The sequence below is a fragment of the Candoia aspera genome, chromosome 14 (assembly GCF_035149785.1).
Source record: "Candoia aspera isolate rCanAsp1 chromosome 14, rCanAsp1.hap2, whole genome shotgun sequence".
NCBI lineage: Eukaryota > Metazoa > Chordata > Lepidosauria > Squamata > Boidae > Candoia > Candoia aspera.
Genome location: NC_086166.1, coordinates 178,439 through 195,451, shown reverse-complemented (window position 1 = coordinate 195,451; position 17,013 = coordinate 178,439). Strand labels below are relative to the sequence as shown.

At 60.9% G+C, this 17,013-nt stretch overlaps 3 protein-coding genes across 7 annotated transcripts; 1 reads left to right on the top strand and 2 right to left on the bottom strand.

Moving 5' to 3' along the window:
• Nucleotides 1-44: 44 nt before the first annotated feature.
• POLR3K (RNA polymerase III subunit K) lies at nt 45-589 on the bottom strand. The gene is made up of 3 exons (XM_063315110.1): nt 477-589; nt 304-391; nt 45-216 (listed from the first exon to the last, which is right to left on the bottom strand). The coding sequence occupies exons 1-3, from the start codon at nt 585-587 to the stop codon at nt 89-91; spliced, it is 327 nt and encodes a 108-aa protein (XP_063171180.1). The 5' UTR covers nt 588-589; the 3' UTR covers nt 45-88.
• Nucleotides 590-637: 48 nt separating this feature from the next.
• On the top strand, nt 638-1,986 carry SNRNP25 (small nuclear ribonucleoprotein U11/U12 subunit 25). The gene is made up of 5 exons (XM_063315109.1): nt 638-778; nt 858-954; nt 1,036-1,141; nt 1,227-1,301; nt 1,468-1,986. The coding sequence occupies exons 1-5, from the start codon at nt 671-673 to the stop codon at nt 1,520-1,522; spliced, it is 441 nt and encodes a 146-aa protein (XP_063171179.1). The 5' UTR covers nt 638-670; the 3' UTR covers nt 1,523-1,986.
• A 330-nt stretch (nt 1,987-2,316) lies between these two features.
• Nucleotides 2,317-15,494, bottom strand: RHBDF1 (rhomboid 5 homolog 1). Of its 5 annotated transcripts, XM_063315106.1 has the most exons (20): nt 15,129-15,494; nt 12,123-12,208; nt 10,107-10,247; nt 9,750-9,880; nt 8,937-9,041; nt 8,014-8,227; nt 7,499-7,705; nt 6,873-6,998; nt 6,604-6,767; nt 5,877-6,128; nt 5,676-5,787; nt 5,362-5,436; nt 5,081-5,242; nt 4,813-4,913; nt 4,624-4,687; nt 4,368-4,462; nt 4,066-4,141; nt 3,891-3,991; nt 3,613-3,766; nt 2,317-3,170 (listed from the first exon to the last, which is right to left on the bottom strand). In XM_063315106.1, the coding sequence occupies exons 3-20, from the start codon at nt 10,224-10,226 to the stop codon at nt 2,751-2,753; spliced, it is 2,679 nt and encodes an 892-aa protein (XP_063171176.1). In that variant the 5' UTR covers nt 10,227-10,247; nt 12,123-12,208; nt 15,129-15,494; the 3' UTR covers nt 2,317-2,750. The 5 variants fall into 5 exon arrangements, with proteins under 5 accessions (XP_063171176.1, XP_063171175.1, XP_063171177.1 ...); XM_063315105.1 differs by lacking the exon at nt 12,123-12,208; XM_063315107.1 differs by lacking the exons at nt 8,937-9,041; nt 12,123-12,208 and having other exon boundaries at nt 15,129-15,492.
• Nucleotides 15,495-17,013: the final 1,519 nt, after the last annotated feature.

Sequence of the window (17,013 nt, the reverse complement as noted above, 5' to 3'; positions counted from 1 at the left end):
CCCGCGGGCGGCAGTCAGGCGGGCAAAGAGGCGCGGACACGTGCTACTCCTCCGGGGACCTTTATTGACTCCCCTCCCCGTGCGCGGCTCAGTCCCTCCAGCGGTGGCCGCACCGGGCGCTGCAGCACTTGTAGAAGGTGGTCATGGGCTCGTCGGCCGAGCGCGTCTGCAGCTGCATGAAGTAGGCGCGCGGGTGCCCGCACTTGGGGCACGGCTCTGCGGGAGGGAGGGAGGGAGGGAGGGTCGGTCAGCGGGCATCACTACCCCAGCGCCCCGCCCGCGGCCCGCGCCCCGCCCGCGCACCTGCCGTCGAGTCGACGTTTTCCCAGGCGGTGGCCCCGCCCAGCACGTCGTCCACTTCCTTCAGCTTCGGGTAGCGCCGGTTCGTCACCTGGCAACGTGGGAAGAAGATGTGAGCGGCGGGGGGGCGCGCGCCCGCCCCGCCCCGCCCCGCCCCGCCCCGCCTGGACACGCACCTTCCGCGTGACGTTGCGCACGTAGGGGCACGTGGTGCAAGCGAAGCGGTGGCAGCGGGCGCCCTCCTCAGCCACCAGCACGTTCCCGCAGGCCGGGCAGAAAAGCAGCATCCCGCGCCTCTCGTTCGTCCGCCTGTCCAGTCGAAGCTGCTTCCGGTTCCGGCCGTTCGAGGGCCCGCCCCCTCCCGGCGACGATGGAGGAGGAGGAGGAGGAGGAGGTGCACGCGGAGGCGGTGGCCCGCTGGCAGTCCGGCTTGGCGCGTCTCGTCCGGGACCCACTCCTCTGCGACCTCCCTGCGCAGGTCAGTGGCCGCCGCGGCGGGTGGGTGGGAGGTGCTGTGGCCGGCCACTCACGGCGCGCGTGCGCGCTGTGCTCCGCAGGTGACCCCCGAGGAGATCGGCTCGCAGGTGGCGCTCGAGTACGGCCAGGCCATGACGGTGCGCGTGCGCAGAGTCGACGCCCCCGAGGCGCCCCTGCGTGAGTGGCGGGAAGGGGCGGGGCGGGAGAGGGTGCCCCCTTGCGGCGGCCGCGGGCGCTCAGCTGAGCCTGTCCCCGCAGCGGTGGTGGTGGTGCAGAACGCGAGCGTGCTGGAGCTGAAGAAGGCGGTCCGGCGCTTCGTGCAGCTGCGGCAGGAGCGCGAGGGCGGCGTGCGGCACATCAGCTGGTGAGTCCGCCGGGAGGGCCTCTTCCGCGCCGCGGGGAGCCTGGCCGGCGCTGCTTTGCTCATCGCGGCCCCCCTCCCTCCGCAGGAGGTACGTCTGGCGGACCTACACCCTGACCTTCGGCGGAGAGAAGCTGGCGGACGACCGGAAGAAGCTGCGGGAGTGAGTGCCGTCCCTGCCTTGACCGAGCGGTTAGACCTCGCGCGGGCCGCGGGAGCCCTTTGTGAGAAGGGCCCGCGATGGGCTGGGGAGTCGGGCTGGAGGCGCTGCCGCCTTGACGTTGCCTCCGGCTCCTTGATGCACAATGAGGCGTCCTGCCTGTTTCTAGGTACGGGATTCGGAATCGGGACGAAGTCAGCTTTGTGAAAAAGCTCCGGAAATGACCCCCAGGCAAATCCAGCCCCTCGAAGCCCAGGGGGCTCTTGCAAGAGACGGGCCCCTCGCCCTGCTGCCCCAGAGGGGTTTGCTTTCCCCAGCCTCTGCCCTGGGGGTTCCCAGGCAGGGGCTGACAGCTGTGGCTGACCTGGGTGGGTGGAGCTGGCAAAGCTCTTCAAGGTTAACATTGCCTGACTGGAGAAGGGTCTCTACAGGAACCCTTTAAAAGCCAGCTCTGAAGGAGGGAGCAGAGAAGCCACTTCGGATTTGCTTTGCTTCTGAGTAACCCCCAGAATTGCTGCTCGCTTCTGCATGCATGGGATTGGCTAACTTTGGAGATACCTGCCTGTAAGGTGCATTAAGCCTTTGCTGCCAACAGTGGTGGAGAATCGAGGTTTAAAAAGCGCCAGGTCTTTTTCTGAACATAAAAATTTCAATGTAACAGCCAGTGAGTAACATTAAAGTACCTGAATTATAGTAAAGTGCAGTGAAAGCTTTTTCTCAAAAGTTACAATCCATCTCCATTTATACACGTGCACACACACAGAGGTTACTTTGCTGCTCAGTTGTATAGCATGGGTACCAGTAAAGTGTGAACCCCCAAATGATATGGGTAGCTGTAGTTTTCCGTATTTTTGCTGTGACTGACTTCATGACACTGTTACTATCAGCTCTTAGTAACCACGTAGGAAGATTTTCTCCAGTGATCTGACAGCTAAACTAGTTACTGCTCCCACTTACAGGTACAAATTCCAACAAAATATAAGCAGTTATATTTCCTCCAGGACCCTAAAGTCAGCTATGGAATCAAACGCAGGCAGTCTTTCATTTTAAATTCATGTTAGAATTCTTCCAAGCACAGTTTTTGTATGTTAGGGTTTGGGCTAACCCTGGATTAAGAAAATACACTCCTTGCTTTGGGGGCATTTGTCAGCAGTCTCAATTGTGGCGCAGATACACCCCCAAACTTAATGGAAACGTAGCTAAAACGCTACCTTTATCTTTAACCGCCACCAGGGCAACCAGTGACAACCCTCATGAAAAGAGCCACTTTGAAACTGGCATGATAAAAATGTGGCAGCAGAAAAGGTTCAGTAACATTGAAAAAGGCACCAGCTTCCTGTGGGCTGAAAAGGTTCCAGTCGCCAAGGCAAGGCAGCTTAGGCATCAGCAAGAATTAAAACTAGCCGGCAGTCCAGAAAGTAACCTCGGGGGGTTGATCATGGTGCTCCCAGCTCAGTGGAGCTGTGTGTCCAGGTTGTACTTCTCGCAGAATTTATCGGTGAAGGGGAGGCACGTGAGGACTTCGCACCACTGGCAGCGAATGGGGTAGAAGTAGAACACCACCACCAGTCCAGAGAGCAGCCCCACAAAAACCAGCTGGGAAACAATGATCTGGCACCGCTTTCGGTACAGGTCAAATTTGCCAAAGCTGACGTATGGGAGGAAGGCAAAGGACAGGAAGAGGCCACTGACAAAGCCGCAGATGTGAGCAAAGTTGTCTATCCAGGGCAGGAGGCCGAAGGCAAACAGGAACAGCACGACCGCCAGCAGTTTGAAGAAGGCCCTCCAGGGCCGGGCCAGGATCTGCCAGCTTTGGAAGAGCTCCACAAAGAGGCAGGCCAGGATGCCAAACTGGGAGCCCGCTGGGCCGACCTGCGCAGGGGGAATCTCCCATTAGACAGCTGGGGGCTCCGCGCTGCGGGGAAGTCTGGGTGGGCAGGGATGTCCTCGTTCGAGCCCAGTTGAGAACCTGGCTTGTGCTGCTGGAGGAGGAACGGCCACTGCCCAGAGCAAGCACAGGTGCTGCCTGCAGGGAGGGGCTTCCTGCCAAGATGAGACACCCGCAAAGGTGGGCAGGAAACAGCCTGAAGGGAGTGACGGAACTGGGTCCCGTCCCCAGCACACCGCCTGCTTCCGCCTCACCCGGAGAGGCAGCCCTGGCACCATTCAGAGCACACTCTGCAGCTGAGCTACGCCCCTGTGGTCCAGCACCAGAAAGACAGAGTGGTTGGTCCCCACACTGGGCACCCTTTGCTTGAAAGTCATCCTGCAATCGCACCAGACTCCCCCTCCGTGAGCTGCTAAGAAGACACACCTCAGCCCGGTAGGGGAGGAAGATGGCGCTGGCAAGGTTCCCCGTGATGCCGCTCAGCAGGTAGATCAGGGAAATGCGGTGCCAGCCAGCCAGCTTCTCCAGGTCACGCAGGATGGTCATCTGGAAGCACACGGATACAAGGCAGTGCAGGATCCTATTGGGCAGGAAAAAGCAGCAATGACCTTTGCTCTCGTCAAGCCGGAAAAGGACTGGGGTTCCCGGGGACGGGAGTCAGCCTCCCATGGAGACCCTTCCTGGAGGCTCTGGGCTGGGCTTACCCTGCATGAAGGAACAGTGACAGCCACAGGCGGTAGACCTGATCCGGGACCTCGGGGTTGAGGAAGGGGAGGAGGCCGCAGACGTCGTCCATGCAGTGCACCTAGCAAGACAGAATAACGGCCGAGTTCAGAGGACAGCGCCTGCCAGAGTCAGCCAGAGGAGGGGCAGAGGTACCTGGGAGCAGAGAGTGGCCTCTTCATGGAAATAGCCGTGCATGAAGATGCAGTATTCCCGCGAGGTGATCTCACACCTGGGAGGAGAGAACCAGAGTGCCGAAAGTTAAGCTGGCTGCAGCCACAGTAGCATTAGGGTAATGGGGCCGGGCGACAGCAAGCCACAAATGAGCCTCCAGCCCAGAAGAGGCCAGTCCAGTGGAAGGGATGGGTCAGCAGGGCGGCCCCCTCCACCTCCCAGCAGAAGTGGGTTGGCCACCCCATCAGTTCTGGGCCTTAACGGGCCACCCCGCCCCACCCTACCTTCCCTTGGTGCCGATACAGCAGGGCCGCCCAGTGATCACGCAGTCCATGTGCAGGTGGTTTGTGTGGTTCCCAGCGCTGTTGTTGGTGCAGATCTGAAAGAAGACGGACAGGGCTTGCTCTGTGCCTTCTCAAGAGAATGGCTCTGGAGCATTCCACGCACAGACACATGCCCCACTCTACGTGCAGGTGGATGTGGGGGTAGCTAGGCAGACTCCGTTGTGACCCCGCAGCCCCTAGTCCTCTGGGGACGTACAGGCCACTTGGTGATGTCATCGGGCCACTCGTGAGGGTCCATGGAGGCCGGCTGCTCGCACACCCTGTGGAGGGAAGAGTCCTGGGGAACCTCATGCTGTGGGACAAAGCAGCAGCCCCTCTGGCCATGCCAAGGGCTGGGGGCCCTGCTTCAGGGATGCAGGCCGGCAGCCCCACCCACCCAACCTACCTGGGGTCTTGGTGGCACACGGAGCCAAACTTCCTCTTGTCTCCAGCCAGCAAGGGGGTGCTGGGGTGACTTGGCCACTTCACCCATACGGCCAGCGTGGACTGCAAAGGAGATGGGTACCAGTGGGCAGGAGCAGGGTCCCCAGCAGGGATCCTCTCTCCCTGAAAGCAGGGGCCAGGCCAGCAGGAAGGATGGGAGCCTTCCGCTCAGACACAGGGGAGAAAGAGGGCTGGGTTCCCACCGGGAGGCCAATCAGCCCAGGGCTTACGGAGCACTCCTCCTCTGCTGTCTGCACACAGCCTGACTTGTCATTGCGCACGCAGCAGGCGGAGTGTTTCTCTTTCTCACGGGCCGCACGGATGAAACTGTGCACCTGCTGGTCTTGTCGCATGCAAGGGGCGAACTTTGCACCCAGATGGATGAGAGCTTCCTGAAAGGGGTGGCAGGGGTCTCGGTCAAAGCCCACGGAAAACTCCAACTCCCAGACAAGCCTTTGGCCCAGATCAAAGCTCAGCCATAAAAGAATGAACCAAACAGGCTGGCACTCACCGAGCTAGGGCCTATCCAGAAATTCTCCTGCTGGACGTACTTCACATTCTCATAGATCCCGCGGTTTCTCAGGACCTGCCAGAAAAGAGCCCCAGGACCTTGGAAGGGAGGAAGGGATGGGCAGAACCCCCACCTCCCCAGTTCTGCAACAGGCCTGCAGATAGCTACACTCTGCTCTCTCAGCAGGGAGGGGCTTGGGGGCAGCACGCTGTTCCCATGCAGAAGAGGAAGCTCTACTTAGAAGTAGATGGGGTGCAGGTTCACCACAGAAAGTGCTCTGGAGACGAGGGAGGACAAAGGTCCCTGCTGCTCACCGAGTCGACTGTCTCATGCTGCGAAAACCCCACGGGGGCAATTCCATAGATGGACACAGCCAGGATGGTGATGAGGGAATGCACAAAGGTGACCCAGTAGGTAAAGAATGGCCTGCGCAGAGCAGGGCGACAGGACGATCAGTGACAATCGGTCGTTCACCACCCCACTACCCCCGCACCGACCCCAGCCCCTCCACCCACCGGTGGTCATCCATATCCTCAATCTGCTGCTTCACAAAGCTATCGATGCGCTTGCGGTAAGTCCGGTTGGTCAGCCGGCCCACCATGCCTAAGCCATAGGGACGTTTCTCTTTGGAGAAGAGCTTGCGGACAGGGACGGTGATGCGCTGGCCACGCCGCTGGAGTCCCAGACTGATCACCTCTTGCCGCAGGCGGACCTTTGGCTGCAACGAGGCCCCCTCCTTCTGTTTCCGCCAGCCGCGTTCCAGGGGACTGGGGGAGAAAGGGAGGGCACAGAGCAGGATCACTTCCCAGGATATTGGGCAGACTTCCAGCATTTGTCCCACAGTGTGCCCTCAATTACTGCATTCCCACCACCATTTTAGCTGGTTTCTGAATAAACAGTCCCTGGGTCCCTGGCATACCCTGAATCATGTATGTAATGGGTGCAGCCAGGTCACCCATGAAAGGGCTTGGGATCCTAGCACAGCCTGTCCTGGCTTCTTTGAGGCCCTGGGTTTCTGCTGTGCCTTCCCCCTCCCCACCAGGAGCCATTTTCAGGGCTGCAGGTCACTCTTTCGAAGGTCTGCAGCTCTGGGGCTGTCCTGGCAGCATTTCATCCAGGTGAGCCTCTACAGCCCCCTGCTCTCATCCCAGGGCAACTGCTGGGGTGGTGGGTCTGGCAGCCAACCCCTTTCCCTGGGAGGACTCAAGCTTCTATGTGGGGAGCGGCCTCAGGAAGACTCACAAGAGCAGGTGGCTTCTTTCCAGCTCAGTCCGGTCCAGGGCCCCACCCGTGAGGGCTGGCTGAGCCTGCGGGTCCTTCGTCTCAGGGACCCTGAGAGCTGATTCAGAGGGGGACTCAAAAACTTCATCAGGATACGTGGAGGGCTCTTCAGGCAGGACCCCTTCCTGGGCCAGAGAGGAAAGGCTCAGCTGTGGGGGGCTGCTGGGGCCGCCAGCAGCCCCTTCCCTTCCTGTCCCTTCCTGTCCCTCCCCCTGCTGCTCAGCACGTACTCTGGCAAAGAAGGAGGTGTCCAGCTCATCTGGGAAGTCCATGGTGAAGTCTTCCTCCAGGAAGCTGGCTGGAGTGAAGCTGCGCTGTCGCGTCCTGCGCAGCGTGCCCTCTCTCACGGAACGGCCCTGTCACAGAAATTGCATGTGAGATGGAGCGCATGCCACCCTAAGCAGCCAAGGGTATGTCAACCCTCAATTTATCCAGAACATGCCAACTCACTCTCCAGTGGAACCAGAGAAGGTGCTGGATTTGGACTTCAGAACTCTGCAGGGCCGAGGTCCCCCAGCACCACCCTTGCAAGCCTGCCCCAACTCCCATGAAGGCCTTTTTCCAGCCCTCCTCCCCATCAGAGGAGGCAGGAGGACTGAAGACATGGCTCTGGCTGAGTCACAGTGCTTCCCCAGGGAAGCCAATTAGAAAAGTCATTAAAAACCAAATCTTTCAGCCAACCCTGGAGAGATTTCAGTTTGTTTCTGGTGGTTTATTCTCAGAGCAAGCGGAGGGATGCGGGCACAGGCCAAGTGCATAGGGGCTTGAGGCTGGAGCCCCAAGGCAGGCTGGCAAGATGGTATGGGCCCTTCCTGAGGTGCCCCCTCCTTTCCCAAGTTCTCCCCCGGCCCCTCACCTTCACTAATGCCGCAGCTGCTCGGAAGCTCATCTTCGCCACCGACTCCCTTTTCCGCCGCCGAGGCCAGCGACTGAAGCCGGAGCGCGAGCTGGTGAAGGAGCACAGCGAGGTGGCTCCAGGTGTGGCCGGAGTGTGAGGCACACTGCAGCCATCGCTGTCCTCAGCCATCCGGAAGGCCCGTCCGCGGGCCAGGGGATCAACAATCTGGCACCAGAGAGAGGGAAGTGGCCTGAGTGCAACGGCTGGGGCAGCCCGTCCAGCCAGCTGGGCTTTGGCTGAAGGGATTGCGGGACTCAATGAGGAGCTTTTGGGGGTGCCAGGGGGAGGAGGCCTGGGGGGGTGTATCCTGGACCCTCCTCCATGCATCTCCCCCCATTGCCTTTGGCCCAACAGTCACCATGTTGTGGGAAGGTGCTGTTCCTCCCTCTCTCCATGGTCTTGGTGCCAAGGAAGGGAGGCCCAAGGCTGCTTGTGCCTGCCCACCCAAGCCAGGGGACCCTCAGACTACCTACTCTCTGCATGCCTGGCGGGCAAGGGGGCACGTAGAGCGGCGGTGGAGTCTCTGTGCTGGCCAGAGAGATGTTGTCCTGGCTCGGAAGGTCCATTTCGCGGAGGGCCTGAGGTTTCAGCTTTCCATAGCGCAGGCTGCAGTGGCGCAAGCTCTTCCGCTGCCACTTTTGGGTGGCATCACTCTCCTTACTGACCCCAAACCAGTCTGCTGTGCCCCTGAGAAGAGAGGGGAGGGCCAGGAGGAGACATCACTGAGAGCCACACAGCCCCGCTTTTCGGCCGTGGCCACCGGTCCTTCATTCTGCTGCCAGAGTCCTCCAAATCCTCCCGGGCCCAGACCAGTGGCCGAGCCAGGGGTTGGGCAGCAGGGTTAGCTACAGAGCTTCAGGATTTGTTAGTAGCACCTGCAGGACGGTGTCCCGTGAGAGCCTTCATCAGCTCGCATTATTCACAGGCCAGGGCCAGGATCACCGTATGGGGGGCCCTTCGCTGGAGGAACAGGGCTGGCCCCTGGGGAGAGGCTGACACTTCACTGGGCTTTCAGGACGGCCCTGAGGCAGAGGCAGGTCCCTTTGTCCTTGCCGGATACCCAAAATACTGTGGCAACTCCTCGGGAGAGGAGACGTGGGGGGGCACGCTCAAGTGATGAGCCAAGCAAGCTCCTGGTCAGCATCGCAACTGGACTGGGAGGCCACAGGAGAGGGGGGACAGGAACTGCATCTTTTCCTGCACCTCCCTGTCCCCACTCCCTGGGGGAAGGTGCCTGTGGGGAATCTCCCCAGTGTGCAGGTCAGAAAGCCAATATTGGGGGCAGGGGGAAACACAGGCTGCTTGCTGGCAATTGGAGCAGCTTTGCTCCCAGGACCCACATGCACCTCACACACATGCAGTGGTGCAGCAGGCATCCCACCAGCAGCACGGGTACCTCAGCAGTGTTCTGGGCAGTGACTGGCGCTTTCTCAGGGGCCTCCTGCCCACCTGGTGCCCCCGAACAGGCAGGGTTTGAGTCCTCTCAAAGCGCACCTGTCTGCTGCAAAGGAGAGAAACTTGAATGGCGGCAGGGAAGGAAGGAGGCCTGAGAGCACCTCTCGGCTGGGTTAGAGTGACCTGCTTTTCTAGCTGGTAGCAGCTCAGGAAGATGTGGGGCGGAGGGAGTCTCTGGCATGCAAGGAAGGGCAGGAGGCCAAGCCCCACTTTACTGGGTTTCCACTGCAGCAATACCAGACTCGGGTGATCCATAGACTCAGGGACGACTGGAGGGTTGGGGGCACAGGGCTGTCTGGTAGCCGACATGCCCCTTCCCAGGGTCACAGCCTTTTGTCCTTGGGAGCACACGCTCACTTGATGCCCAGGTGGCATCTCTCTGATTGCTTGCTTCCTTGGCTTCTGCTCAGCTCTGCTTTCCAGAGCTTGGACAGTGGCCCCAGGAAGCAAAGACATCCGAGTCCCTTTTGCAGGAGCAGGCAGGCTGTGCAGCCTCTTCTTGGAGGCAACATCCAACCCCTGCCCCCCTTCTGCTGAACTCTTCCATTGCCCACTGAATACGCTGCAGGGCACCCTCCCCTCCCCACCACAACCCCAGAGGGCTTGTTTGTCATCCTGAGGTGTGGTGGCAGGGAACAGCTGCTCCCCAATAGGGTGGAGAGATATGGCAGTCCAGCCACCAGCCCAGCTTCAAGCCCAGCCAAGCCTCAGCAGGGATGCAGGAGCGGACCAAGGCACGGGCTCTGGGGCTTACCTCCGGATGGTCTGGGTGATGGATGTCTGTCGCTGCAGGACTGGCCGCCGGGCTTCATTGTAGGGAGCAGGGAAGAGGGTGCTCTCAGTGGGCATGCTGACGCTTCTGAAGAAGGTCTCGCGCTTGAAGGGCTGCCAGAGGAAACGGGCACAGGTATCAGAGCACCAGCAGCCAAACGCAGAGGGCACAGTAGAGGCTGGCCAGAGACCCGGGATAGGGCGGCTCCTTGCCCAACTTCCACACAGGCCCCCTGATGAGCTCCCCAGCCTTGGTGGGAGACCTGCCCAGCCACCCAGGCAGGGAGGAGCAGCTCAGGAATCAGGAGCCAGCAGAGCCCCTTCTGGGCCGACCAGCTACCTGGAGCGTGGCTGGTTCCTCCACTGTGGCCAGGAGCGGGGCGGCTGGGATGTCCAGTTTCAGCCAGGGGGGCTTCTTCCTCTGCAAGCTGCTGGAGCTGTCATGGCGCACCTCGGACATTTTCCTCCTTAGCAGCCCGGCCTGGGGGAGGGGAGAGTTTAAGGGGGAACATGAAGGGCCACGGAGGGCCCCATCTCTCCACTGGAAGGCCTGGCCTGGCCTGATCACGGAGCTTCATGCCAGGTCATCCTCCAGGCACCTGAGGTGGGGCAACTTGGCCTCCAAAGTGCCAATGGCCACTGGGCTGTAAAGAACACCCTGGCCTGGAACAGGCCTGTATTAAGAGCTGCAGCTCCGCTCAGCTTGAAGCTAGGCTGGGCTTGCATAAATAGCAACAGGTCCCCACCCCAGCCTGACTGGGGACCCATGTGGTCCAAGGCAAGACTGGGGGCCTGGCCCTCCCAGCCCCAGGCAGAGACCAGGGGTCAAGGTGGCTGAGGCCAGGCCACCTGGGGACAAGGCTGAAGAGGCCCATCTGGGCAGGGAAGTCCCTGAGCGAAGGGAACTGCTGTCCACAGGCCCATTTGACACGGCCAGGAAGGACTGCCTCTGGCTGCTTCCATCCTTGCCTGGGCCAGGAGTTAGCACGGAAAGGACGACGCAGCCAAAGCAGCCCTTCCATTCTCAGGGAACGAAAGGGGACCTCCATGGGTCAGAGGCATGGCCCAGTCCTAGCTGGATCCGCCCAGCCAAGCTGGGAGGATCCAGCTAGGCTGGGCCAGGAGACTTTTTTGGCACACACAACTGGCCAGTTACTTTCAACTGGTCAGCTCTGTAACAGAGCAGCCCTCTGCATCCAGACCCACAGTTCAGGACCACCCAGAGAAGGCTGTGTCCTCACCCCGCCCAACTCCAAATGGGCTGGGAGCCCCTGGCAACAGGCCAATGCTTCTTCCCTGCTTCGCCTGCTGGGGCAGGTCTCCACCTGAGGCCACTGGCTGAGATCCCAACTGACCCCCTCCACCACCTCCAGCCCCAGTAAGGCCCCATCAACCGCTGGAAGGGCCACCCACAGCTCAGCTCCTGAGCCTCTCCTGGCAGGTGCTGCTCCTGGCCTCCTCTCACTCCCAGCCACTTGACTTACTGCAGCATTTCCACACAGGCAGGACACCTACAGACGGCGGGACCTGCAAGCATGGCCATTTTGCCCTGGAAAGCCGTGACTGAAAATCTTGGTGGAAGCCACAAATCTGGAGGGGCTTTTAACAGGTTAGGGTTCTGACAGCTTGATCTGCTCCAAATCTTTCTGGGTTAGGTCTTCAATGTTCCACACACCCACTGACTGGGGGGGTGGGGTTTCCTCTCAGAGCTCCCCAGCCCACCTGCTTGTCCTGCTCTCCCCCCTGCAAGCCAATAGAAGAGTTGGGAGGGCTGCTCCCCCCTCACTGCCTGCCCTCAAATTCCTCTTCTCGACTAGGAGTGGGTGGGAACAGCTGGCCGAGAACTGTCCTCCTCCATCATCTGAAGGGCCTGGCGCTCTGCAAATATGCACAGCAAAGCCAAAGAGGGATCGAGGCTCCCACCCCACCCCAGCAGGAAGCACTTCTCCATGCAAAGACGCACATCTGGATTTGCACTCGGGTCCCTCTCCCGCAGCATGCCAATGGGTGCCCCCCCTTGACACCCTCCCAGGCAGGGCTCTGGGCTCATGTGTGCCCCCCTCTCTCTTCCAGGGTGGGGCAGCTAGCCATAAGATGAGACGCTCCTCAGAACTGGGCAGTTCCCGCTCTCGGCAGAACCGGAAAATCCAGCTGAGGCTTCGGATTTTTCCCACGGGCTTCTTGCTTCTCAGGGCAGCCTGGAGGAGCTACCAGCCTGGCTGTATCCAAACCACTCCAGAGGGGCCAAAGGTTCTGCCCCCCTCCCCCTCTTGCAGCCTCCTTGTCTACCAAAACATGAGAGCTTGTCCTCCCTCCAGGCCCCCTCCGCCCACGCCAGTCCCATTCACACGCACACCCCAGGGTGGCTACAGCTTCGCTCTCACCAGAACAGGGTGTTCTCTGATGGATGCGCTTTATTTACAAATGCACAATCCTTGAGTGCTGCACGGGAAAAGCACAAGACAGCGAGAGAGAGACTGGCTGTCTCTAGGCCAGGGGCGCACCCACCAAGCCACCACACAAGCACAGAGATTACAAAGTGCCCCCCCACTTTTGGGCAAGGGGCTCTTTTGGAATTTAGGCCCTCTTGCAAAAGGGCTACTGGGCGCCTTGCCCATTCACAAAAAAGATGCCACGGGGATAGAACTGGTCACAAAGCTCCAATCTAGCTTCCCATTAGGCCGACTTCTTTTCATTTAAACCTAAATCTTTTCTGTTAAAAAGTCAAAGGGGCTAGATGGTGGGTGGGCACTGACTGGGATTCCCCAGCGCTTGCCTGGCAGATTCCTGGGGATTCCTGGCTGGAACAAGGACTCCCTGGCCCTGCTGCATGGGAGGCCCGGTGCTGCCAGGCAGCTCCATTCCATAGCTCGCGCTCTGGCCCAGAAGCCCCTTGGCTCCCCACTGAGGGTCTCGCTCCTCCCTGCCAAAAAAGGACAAAAACAGGAAGCAGGGCCGAATTCCGGAGGGTTGGCCAGCCACGCAATCTCCCTCTGAGGCCTCCCAGATTGATTTTGTGGAGCCAGCAGGTCCCGCAGGCCAACCGGTCCCGCCTCCTGCTTCAGGCAGGCATCCAATTCAAGCAAAGGAGAGCTCTCCCACACACACACCCCTCAACATGAAGAGGTTCTTCCCTGCGTTCCACCAGAATCTGCTTCCCCTTCGCCTCAGTCCACTCCTCGGTGCCCTGCGCTTCGGCCTGCCAGGGAACAGGCCCTGAGCTTCACCAGGAAGCTCTTTGCCTGTGCTCCCCCGCCTGTCCCTTTTCTGCAGGCTAAAGGTACGGGGTCTTGTCATCCTCTCTTCGTGGGACCCACTTTCTAGCCTCCCAATTGCCCTGTGGTTTTCTCTTGACCTGTTCAAAACATGCCACTGCACTTGTGTGGCGGAAGCCTGACCGAAGTAGGAAACGCTCAAAATGTGGCTTCCTGTGACTGCGAAACTAGGTGCCCGTGGCGCTTCTCTCCCCTATAGCCTTTGGCCAGTTGCGGTCTCAGCACCCTTCCCACTCCATCGCCACCACACCTGGTGTTCCCTGCTCTGCCGCCCCATCTGCCTTCTGGGCTGCCGTGATACCTGGCCAGTCCCTGGAGGAAAGGAGAGCTGGGAGGCAGGGTTTGCTCTTCCAGGGCTGCAGCTTCTTACCCCCTGAGTGGGGGCTTCCTGAACTCTTCCCCTCCCAGGCATTCCCTTTGGCAGGGCCAACATCTGGGCTTTCTCTGGCTATACTTAGAGAGGGAAGGAGGGATGGTACGGCTTTGGAGAAAAAGAGCAATGGGCAGAGAAAGACCAGCCCAGCCTCATCAGAGCAAAGCCTCCTCTCCCAGGGTCCGAGCACCAACCGGATGCCACAGGAGGAAATCCAACAGCAGGCAGGGGTCTTGGCTTCTTCCTGCTCTGGCTCTGGGCTGGGCTGGGCTGATCCCAGAGGCTGCAGGGAGCCACCATGGTGAGATGGAGGGTGGCCCTAAGAGGGAAAAACGGGATTCTTCTTCTCACACACACACACAGACACACACACCATTATTGCCTTGCCACTTCCTTCTGCTCTTGAAATCCTGCTCAAGGAATTGAGTTTACAGCTGGCTGTAGGGGCTCTGGACAGGGTGCAGATGCTGGATCAGGAAGTCCCAAGTGGAATTCAATCCCTTCCCTGCCTGGGTGCTGGGGTTCCCATGGCCAGGAAATCTGGGCAGCGGCTGCTGCTTTGCACTATTTTCCTCGGAGTTCATTTTGTGGGAGAATGCCCCCCCCAGCTTATGGTTTGAAGCCTCCTCAGGACAGGTCCCCCCCTGCCACCCGCTTGCCCCTTGGCTCCAGCCACAAGCAGAAGGAGGGATCTGAGAAAGCACAGGTCACCAGCCAGAGCTCCCTAATAGGGAACCCACGGGAACCCCAGCGCCGGGGAAGGGAAGGAAGAAAAGTAGGTGTCCCCCGGCCCGCCCCATGAGCAAGTGTTAGCTCTTTGGATTTCAAAAGGGAGGCCCGCAGGCTACTACGGCCTCCTCCGCCGCAGCCGCCGCTTTTTGGAGGTTACCGTGAGCTGGGAAGCACTAAGTGGACAGGCTACGTTATCACCACTGCGGGCCAGGTGCTGGGAAAGCCACACCCCAAAACTAATAAATTAGGGTTCCGCATCGGACCAGGAGGAGGTCGCAGATGGAACGCCGCCTGCCCTTTCCAGCCTGGTCAGAACGGCTCCGAATCGGCCCCGGAACTGGAGCGGCGAGACCAACCGCGGCGGCGGCGGCGGCGGCGCACTAGCTCGCTTCTGGCCCGCGGGGCAGGGTCGGGCTAAGCCTCCCGAGGGGGATGCGCGGGCCGGCCGTGGAGCGCTGCTGCACCCGAGTCGATCTGCGGGAGCTGCCGCCCACGGGCGCCGCCCGCCCTCCTTCCCCGCGCCCGGCTCGGCTCGGAGAAGCGGGGCGGGGGATTCCCCGTCAGACTCGGCAGGGCCGCGGCCACGCGCAAGCTGGTGCAGGCGGCCAGCCGACCGGGCTCCCAGCAAGTGGGCACGGCGCCGGCGGTAGACACCGGGGATACCAGGCGTCTTCCCTTGCGCCCCGCGGCTCCAGAATAGCAGGACGAGCCCTGCCGGATCGCGCGGGCGCCAACGGCTGGCCAGCGCCCCGCTCCGTCCTCCGGAGGGCAGCGCCGCGCCTCGGAGCCTGTTCCTCGGAGCCGCGGGGTCCCTCAGGAGCCTGCTTCGCAGCGGCGGAGACAGCAGGAACCCCGGCCGCCGCTCCCCGGGCCGCGCCGGCCGGTCGCAGAAGGGGCGAGGCGCGCCGCGGTGGAAGGCGGCGGAGGACCGGCGCGCTGCCCCCGCTTCGTCCCGTCCCGCCCCACCTCCGCCCGAACTCACCGTGGGGCCGGGGCTCCCCGCCGCTGCAGTCGGCGCCGTCCAGGGAGCGCGGGCCGGGCGGCCATTCAGCGAGGAGGGCCGGCCTCGGCGCAGCCGGCCTGGAGACCGAAGGGCGGCCCGGCGCGGAAGGCGGGCCGGGCCGGGCCGGGCGTGACTCAGGCCTCAGGAATGCGCCGGGCGGAGAAGCGGCTCCTTCCGCCCGCCTAGCCTAGCCTCCGAGCCGGCGCCACCGCCGCACGGCGAGGCGGGTCCACCGCGGCCGCGGAGGGGCTTCGGGCTGCGCGAGGGGCCGAAGCCCGCGGCAAGGCGACCTTCTGCTTGCCCTGTCCCTGTATCAGCCCCGGCCGACCCCTCGCGCCCGGAAACGATCGGCGTGGACGGCCGCCGTCCATCAGTGCCCCGCGAGACCGCCCCGGGGTTGCTGCCTGCCAGCCTGCGCCCGCATCGAGCCTCTACCCTGGACCCAGCCCCGTCCACCCCCCTCAGCTTGGCTCAGCTTAAGCGGCTGGGACCTGCTGCCCCTTCTTGCCTGCCTGGTTTGCCTGCTATGGTGTGTGTGTGTGTGTGTGTCCTGATCCTTCCCGGCAGAGAAGGCCTTGAGGGTCCCCGGGCCCTGGGTACAGGCAGTCCTCCCTCTTCCCACTGAGGTGGAGTCCCCTGTCCTGCCTGAAAGAGCTCTGTATGGTCTTTGGGCAGAGCCCCCAGCCTGCCCCCACCGGTTGCCAAGAGGAAACTGGCAACCAGCTGCTGCAGGATCCTGGGGTGCTTTGCAGGGGGGAGGGGGCGGCTGACAGAAAGCCTTGAATCCCCCTTTGTGACCAAGGCTGGCACCACTGGGGAGGCTGAGCGGCCCAACAATGTCCCTATTGAAGCCATGGTGAGCTGCCCTTTAAGCAGGGAGAGTGCCCCCACTTCCCATGGGGCTTTCCTCCAGGCAGGGAAGAACAGCAAGAGCTTTCTTCTCCTGTTCCTCCTTCCCCAGATGCTGCCTGCTTGGCTTTGGTAGTGTCTCACGGCTTTGGAGAGGGAGAAGACGGGGCGACTGTGGTGCCAACCTGGCTCCGCACATTGGTCTATCCTCCATGCCATCCGGCAGGCAGAGGGCTTGGAGCCGGCTGACCGCACGAGGCCCCAGCAGCCCACCGCTTTTGCCAGCTTGCCAAGTGACCTCCTGAAATCAAGAGGGCTGGAAACCAGGGCTTGTGTTTGTAAGGTGGCAGCAGAGGCTGAGGGAGGGAGGGAAGGGAACCACATTATGCTCCCATTTCCAGGGAAAAGCGCTCACACTTCCATCTCAGAGTAAGCAGCAGTATGCAATGTGCCAAAGGGGGGTAAAAGAAGAGTCAGCCAAGAAATTAAAAGGCATGAGATAAGAAATCTAGCTTAATCTAGTTGATGCCAACGCCTTTCCCGACGCTGCCCATACCTTTCTCAGAAAAGCCTGAAGATTTTAGTAATAACAATAATAGATAATAACAATGTCCCACAGCAATGTTGGAGACCAATTTATACCAAAAAGAGGGCACTCCTAAAATCCAGTGTTTTCACAGCTCTGGTGTGCTGCACAGTTGGAATCCAAAGGCCCATCTAGCCCCCCGCTTTCCTCCTGCTGGACTAGCCACACTCATCCAAGGTGCAACTCTTTTTCCTGTCCCTCCAACAGGATCTGACTCAGCAAGAGGACTGGTGGAAGAAAATGGCATCTGTGGGGAGCGACACCCCTGCCAGGCCTCCTCAGTCACTGCCCCTTGGGAAGGCCAGCCTGAGCCCTGTACCCATGGGGAGCTGTGAACTCAGGCACACCATTTTCCAGGCTGGCAGTGCAGGGCCACAGCTTTCTCCCTTCATTGCTCTGATGGCCCCTTTCCTCTGCATCAGTCTCCCC

Coding starts and splice junctions, on each gene's coding strand:
- POLR3K (XM_063315110.1), bottom strand. CDS start 587: ATGCTGCTTTTCTGCCCGGCCTGCGGGAACGTGCTGGTGGCTGAGGAG. Junction 392..476: donor TGCGCAACGTCACGCGGAAG/GTGCGTGTCCAG, acceptor CCACGTTGCCAG/GTGACGAACCGGCGCTACCC. Junction 217..303: donor AAACGTCGACTCGACGGCAG/GTGCGCGGGCGG, acceptor TCCCTCCCGCAG/AGCCGTGCCCCAAGTGCGGG.
- SNRNP25 (XM_063315109.1), top strand. CDS start 671: ATGGAGGAGGAGGAGGAGGAGGAGGTGCACGCGGAGGCGGTGGCCCGC. Junction 955..1,035: donor CGCCCCCGAGGCGCCCCTGC/GTGAGTGGCGGG, acceptor CTGTCCCCGCAG/CGGTGGTGGTGGTGCAGAAC. Junction 1,302..1,467: donor GACCGGAAGAAGCTGCGGGA/GTGAGTGCCGTC, acceptor GCCTGTTTCTAG/GTACGGGATTCGGAATCGGG.
- RHBDF1 (XM_063315104.1), bottom strand. CDS start 9,451: ATGTCTTTGCTTCCTGGGGCCACTGTCCAAGCTCTGGAAAGCAGAGCT. Junction 7,706..8,013: donor GCCCGCCAGGCATGCAGAGA/GTAGGTAGTCTG, acceptor CTCTGGTGCCAG/ATTGTTGATCCCCTGGCCCG. Junction 3,992..4,065: donor AGGCCACTCTCTGCTCCCAG/GTACCTCTGCCC, acceptor CTGTCTTGCTAG/GTGCACTGCATGGACGACGT.